The sequence below is a fragment of the Mesoplodon bidens genome (assembly GCF_964165515.1).
Source record: "Mesoplodon bidens genome assembly, chromosome: 11".
Classification (NCBI taxonomy): Eukaryota; Metazoa; Chordata; class Mammalia; order Artiodactyla; family Ziphiidae; genus Mesoplodon; species Mesoplodon bidens.
In genome coordinates, this window is record NC_138167.1 from 48162589 (window position 1) to 48169581 (window position 6993).

The 6993-nt window shown below is 42.2% G+C and overlaps 1 protein-coding gene across 1 annotated transcript; it reads left to right on the forward strand.

The window, feature by feature from the left end:
- Positions 1-4437: 4437 nt before the first annotated feature.
- Positions 4438-5374, forward strand: OR10AD1 (olfactory receptor family 10 subfamily AD member 1; the record flags this gene model as incomplete). The annotated part of the gene is given in 4 exon segments (XM_081249554.1): positions 4438-4987; positions 4990-5202; positions 5205-5299; positions 5303-5374. Coding segments are annotated over 4 exon segments (837 nt in total). The 5' UTR covers positions 4438-4530.
- Between the last annotated feature and the right edge of the window lie 1619 nt (positions 5375-6993).

Genomic DNA, 6993 nt, shown 5'->3' on the forward strand with positions numbered 1-6993 from the left:
CTATTATTTTCTTCGTATCTATTTCATTTATTTCTATTCTGATCTTTATGATTTCTTTCCTTCTACTAAACTTTGGGTTTTCTTTGCTCTTCTTTCTCTAGTTGCTTTAAGTGTAAGGTTAGATTGTTTATTTGAGATTTTTCATGTTTCTTGAGGTGAGATTGAATTGCTATAAACTTCTCTCTTAGAACTGCTTTTGCTGCATCCCGTCGGTTTTGGATCATCATATTTTCATTGTCATTTGTATCTATGTATTCTTTTATTTCCTCTTTGATTTCTTCAGTGATATTTCAGTTATTTAGCAGTGTACTGTTTATCCTCCACATGTTTGTGTTTTTTACAGTTTTTTTCCTGTAATTGATTTCTAATCTCGTAGCGTTGTGGTGGGAAAAGTTGCTTGATACAATTTCAGTTTTCTTAAATTTAACAAGTCTTGATTTGTGACCCAAGATCTATCCTGGCGAATGTTCCATGTGCGCTTGAGAAGAATGTGTATTCTGCTGCTTTCAGATAGAATGCTCTATAAATATCAGTTAAGTCCATCTGGTCTAGTGTGTCACTTAAGGCCTTCGTTTCTTTATTGATTTTCTGACTGGATGATCTATCCATTGATGTAAGTGGGGTGTTAAAGTCCTCCCCTATTATTGAGTTACTGTTGATTTCTCCTTTTGTGGCTGTTAGCATTTGCCTTATATATTGAGGTGCTCCTATGTTGGGTGCATAGATATTTACAATTGTTTTATCTTCTTCTTGGATTGTTTCCTTGATTGTTATGTAGTGTCCTTCCTTCTTTGTCTCTTGTAACAGTCTTTATTTTAAAGTCTATTTTGCGTGATATGAGAATTGCCACTCCAGCTTTCATTTGATTTCTGTTTGTATGCAGTATCTTTTTCCATCCCCCCCACTTTCAGTCTGTATGTGTCCCTAGATCTGAAGTGGGTCTCTTTTAGACAGCATATATATAGGTGTTGTTTTTGTATCCATTCATCCAATCTATTTCTTTTGGTTGGAGAATTTAGAATGTTTACATATAAGGTAATTATTATTATATATGTTCTTATTGCCATATTGTTAATTGTTTTGGATTTGGTTTTGTAGGTCTTTTTTCTTCCTGTCCTCTTTTGTTCTCTTCTCTTGTGATTTGGTAACTAACTTTAGTGTTGTGTTTGGATTCCTTTTTCTTTTGTGTGTGTGTATCTATTGTAGATTTTTGGTTTGTGGTTACCATGAGATTTTGATATAGCAGTCTATATATATACAAGATTGTTTTTTCCTGGTCACTTAATTTCAAATGTGTTTCCAATATCTTGCATTTGTACTCTCCTCTTCTCATGGTTGTTTGCTTTGATATCATATTTGTGTGTGGATGATTTCATACCTTTACTGTATGTTTGCCTTTACAGGTGAGCTTGCCTATTCATAATTTTCTTGTTTCCAGTCGTGGCCTTTCATTTCCACCTACAGAGTTCCTTTAGCATTTTGTGTAAAGCTGATTTGGTGGTGCTGAATTCTCTTAGCTTTTGCTTGTCTGTAAAGCTTTTGATCTCTCCATAAAATCTGAATGAGCCTTGCTGGGTAGTGTATTCTTTGTTGTACGTTTTCCATTTCATCACTTTAGATATATTGTACCAGTGCCTTCTGGCCTGCAGAGTTTTTGCTGAAAAATCAGCTGATAACCTTATGGGGATTCCCTTGTATGTTATTTGTTGCTTTTCTCTTGTTGCTTTTAATATTTTCTCTTTGTCTTTAATTTTGTCACTTTGATTAATATGTGTCTCCATGTATTCCTCCTTGGGTTTATCTTGTATGGGACTGTGCACTTTCTGGACTTGGGTGACTGTTTCCTTTCCCATGTTAGGGAATTTTTCAGCTATTATCTCTTCAAATATTTTCTCAGGTTCTTTCTCTCTCTCTTATCCTTCTGGGACTCCTATAATGCGAATGGTGGTGTGTTTAATGTTCTCCCAGAAGTTTCTTAAACTGTCATCATTTCTGTTTATTCTCTTTTCTTTATTCTGTCCTGTGGCAGTGATTTCCACCATTCTGTCTTCCAGCTGTTCTTCTGCCTCATTTTTTCCGCTATTGATTCCCTCTAGTGTATTTTTCATTTAAGTTACTGTATTGTTCAACTCCCTTTGCTCTTTATATATTCTATCTCTTTGTTAAACATTTCTTGTATCCTCTCGGTCTGTGCCTCCATTGTCTTTCCAAGATCCTGGATCATCTTTACTATTATTACTCTGAATTCTTTTTCAGGTAGATTGCCTATCTCCATTTCACTGAGTTGTTCTTCTGGGGTTTTATCTTGTTTCTTCGTCTGGAACATATTCCTCTTCTATCTCATTTTCTCTAGCTTTCTGTGATTGCAATTTCCATTCTACAGGCTGCAGGATTGTAGTTCCTCTTGCTTCTGGTGTCTGCCCCCTGGTGGTTGAGGCTGGTCTAAGAGTCTTATGAAGGCTTCCTGGTGGGAGGGACTGGTGTGTGCCCACTGGTTGGTGGAGCTGGGTCTTGTCCCTCTGGTGGGCAGGGCCGTGTCAAAGGTGTGTGTAGAGGTGGATTTGGGCTCAGGAAGATTTAGACAGGCTGTCTGCTGATGGGTGGAGCTATGTTCCCGCCCTGTTGGCTGTTTGGCCTGAGGCGTCCCAGCAGTGGAGCCTACAGGCTGTTGGGTGGGTAGCCTCCAGGAGAGCTCACAACATTGAGTACTCCCCGGTATCTTTGCCACCAGTGTCCTTGTCCCACAGTGAGCCACAGCCACCCCCTGCCTCCCCAGAAGTCCCTCCAAGACCAGTAGGTAGGTCTGGCCCACACTCCTATGAAGTCAGTGCTTTTTCCCCTGGGTCCCGGTGCACACAAGACCTTGTGAGTGCCCTCCAAGAGTGGAGTTTCTGTCTCCTTCAGTCCTGTGGAGTTCCTGTGATCAAGGCCCACTGGCCTTCAAACCAAATGCTCTGGGGGCTCCTCCTCCCAATGCAAGATCACCAGGCTGGGGAGCCTGATGCAGGGCTCAGAACAGTCAGTCCTGTGGGAGTACCTCTGAGATAGAATTATTTTCCAATTTGTGGGTTGCCCACGCAGTGGGTATGGGATTTGAGTTTTTTGCAAATGTGCCCCTCCTACCTTCTCATTGTGGCTGCTTCTTTATCTTTGGATATAGAATATCTTCTTTGGTAGGTTCCAGTCTTTTTTGTTGATGGTTGTTCAGCAGTTAGTTGTGATTTTGGTGTTTTTGTGGGAGGTGGTGAGCTCAAGTACTTCTATGCTGCCATGTCTTACTTTTCCTGCTATCATAAGTGAACCTTTCGTCTGTGAACCCTTAATTGATTACTCCCCCAGAGTGGGTTTGGCCCGCATGGAGCCTCCAAGGAGGCTGTGAGCAGCTCGGGTCCATGTGTATCCAGGGTCTTTGCTGCTTTTCTTGTTGAAGGTATACTTCTCTCCCTCACTTAGGTTCCTATGGAAGGTTCTATCAGGTTTTGTATTAGTCTTAAAACCTTTTAAAATGTAAACAAAGAGAAACAACTACTGAAAAGACATGAACTAAAACACAGGTGTGGTTTCTCTCTGGTTGTGTCCTTTTATTTATTTATTTTTACTTTTGCTTTTTGGTACTTTTCAGATGTTCTATAATAAGCAAGCATTACATTTATAGTCAGGAAAACAAAAATTTATAATTAGAAATACCCATACTTTGTTCTGGTTTTTATACTCTCTGGTTTCAGTTCTAATCATTGGAGGTGACACAGAAAAAGTAAATTCTCTCTCCCAAATGAAAAACCACTTGACTTTTAAAGGGACCTCTCAGATTCACCCTAAGTCTTTCCTTTAAAGTTTCCTTTAAGAGTTTGTCACGTGGGCTTCCCTGGTGGCGCAGTGGTTGAGAGTCCGCCTGCCGATGCAGGGGACACGGGTTCATGCTCCGGTCCAGGAGGATCCCACATGCCACGGAGCGGCTGGGCCCGTGAGCCATGGCCGCTGAGCCTGCGCGTCCAGAGCCTGTGCTCTGCAACAGGAGAGGCCACAACAGTGAGAGGCCCGCGTACCGCAAAAAGTTTGTCATGTGGTTCCTAGATCATTCACAATATTTTTGTCTCTGAACATAATCCCATTGGTATATAATCATTTGAAATAGATATCACAGAACTGGATACAGTATTTCAGGTCCAACTTGATTCATACGAAGTACAACAGAATCTCTCTTGGTTCATAATATGTTTCCATTATTCCTGCCTACAGTAGAACTGGTATTTTCAGTGCCCATGACACTGCCGACTCACATGGAGTTTACTGAAATTCCCATCTCTTTCACCCTTTTGCCCTTAATCTATTTTTATACAAGTGGATAAAACCCGTACACAGCTATCCTGTCTGTGCTTTTGCTGTCCTCCCTCTTCAAGCAGGCCTCAGATTGTGGATATAGGGAATAGGAGCATAGTGATAGAGTTTATCCTCGTGGGCTTTGAGCAGAGCTCCCCTTCCACACGGGCATTGCTCTTTGTCCTCTTCCTAGCCCTCGACAGCCTTGCCATGCCCATGAATGGCCTCATCATCTTCATCACCTGGACAGATCCCAGGCTCAATAGCCCCACGCTGTTCCTTGGCCACCTATCCTTCCTGAATATCTACTTCGTTCCTACCACCATTCCACCTGGTGGAATGCTGATGCTGATCCACCTGGTGGTCAAGAACTATGTGGTCTCCTTTGCCTCGTGCTTGACCCACATGTATCTGGTTTTTGATGTGGGTGTGGCTGAGTGCATCCTCTTGGCTTTCATGGTCTATGCCTGTTATGTTGCTATCTGCCACCCATTTAGCTATGCCCAGATCATGAACCAGCAGGTCTGTGTGAGGCTGGTGAGTACTGCCTGGTTCTTTGGGCTGATCAATGGCATCTTTCTTGAGTATATGTCATTCCAGAATCCCTTCTGCAGAGACAACCACATAGAAAACTTCTTCTGCGAGGCCCCCATAGTGATTGCTCTCTCTATGGAGACCCCCAGTTTAGTCTGAGAGTCATCTTTGCTGATGCTGTTGTGGTGCTGCTCAGCCCCATGGTGCTCATTGTCATCTCTTATGCCCACATCCTGGCCTCCATCCTGGGCAGAGCCTCCTCCTCTGGTCTGGGGAAGACCTTCTCTACTTGTGCCTCCCATCTGACTGTGGTCATCTTTTTCTACACCTCAGCCATGTTCTCTTACATGAACCACGCAGCAAACATGGTCCTGACAAAGACAAGCCTTTCTCTCTCCTCTACACCGTCATCACCCCCATGTGCAACCCCATCATCTACAGTTTTTGAAATAAAGAAATGAAAGGGGCTGTGGTGAGGGCACTTGGGAGGAGCAGCTTTTACCAGGCAGAGTCTGTCTAGTGGGAAGACTCCTGGAGGGGAAGATCCCTTCTCCAACCCTGACCGTTGGGTAACTCTCCAGTGCTGAAAGGCTCCAGGAAAGAGCATTCATAGCTTCCTTTGCAATAGCATCAGACCTGGAAGATCCTATTGATGTCTAATGCTCATCTGTCTGATGTAACTTTAAGCACTGTTTTCTCTTGGACCTTCCTCAGGAGAATTTGAGACTTTCCTGAGTGATTTTCTTCTAAGTTATCACAACAGGATCTATAAGCACACTTAAGTCCATTTCATTTTCTTTCTATACATGCTCTTCCTAGCCTGAGTTCTGCATATACATTTAGGAGTAAACTTTTTTCTCTTTCAACTTATAATTTTAATCTGTTTTTCTTTCTCACACTCCACTCTCACTTCCTGAATCTGCCCTCATCCACCCTGCTCCTGTATGAGAAACAGTAGAGGAAGAAGTAAGAAAAATGGAACTAGGGAGCAGTGTTGACATTAAGAAAAGTCAGTTAGAGAAAAGAAAAAGAAAAACTAAGCATCAGCAGACTGAGCTTCATCTTGTTTGCCTCCACTAGGCCACGAGGGAGAATTTGTGGTGGCATTAAATAATCAACACTGCATTCAATGTGTGTTTATGCTTGTGTGTGTTGGGGAAGGGCAAGGGGGAGAGGCCAGGTGTCAAACCCCTTCTTCCTAAGTCCTCTAGTTTCCTTAAATACATAACTATTTGATATTTCCCTTCAGATTCAAGTAATAAGTACTTCTACCAAGCTTCTCAGACTACCAGTTTCCTTCCCTGTTACCCATACTCCTAGTTAACTCCCCTCTTCCTACTGCCTGTTTTTCTCAACCATCTTTCATTTCATTCCAATTCAGTCCTATTGCACTTCACCTCCTCATCGTAAATGGGTCCACTTAATTCCCTGTACTTTAAGGAACACCTCTCCACACTACCTCCACCACTGCAGAAGGCTTTCTATTTGCAACCCTTCCTCTCTGGCTTAGCTTCTCTCCTTAACAAAAGCCAGTGTCCCTTGAGAGGGCATTATCTTCTCAGCTGTTCTCTTTTTTTGAAAATTACATCTTTCTCATGCTCCTTTCATAATAGATAGGAAAAGAAAGGGCATAGGCCTGTGCTTTGTTTTCTGGTGCTACTTCCATAAGATGAACACACCTCACTTGGGATGCCCTCAAATAGATGTACTACCCTTTCCACATCCTGCACATCACAAACTAACCTCCCTGCAGTGAATTGAAGCAGTAGCTTCACTCCACAAAGCTCTACTCTTTTCAGTCCAAATTGGTGAATCTCTAGATAATAGAGGACATGTGAGAAGCACTTCTCAGACAGCAAGGAGTAAGAAATGAGACAACACTGTAATCAAGAAGAAACAATAAGCACAGAACCTAAACATTTACATTATCAAAGAAAGACTACACCAAGGCAAAGTTAAGCAGGCAAGAAAGACTTTATTTAAGGCTACTGCAAGAGGTAGGAGACTGAATTCAACTCTGCTGAAACAAGTGGCTGGAGAGTTTTTAAGAGCTGCAGTAGGGAGATCTTAGGCCACCTGTGGGTGGTAATTGCTCTTACCCAAAGGAAAAGTAAGTTTACATGCTGTAGTTTACAATTT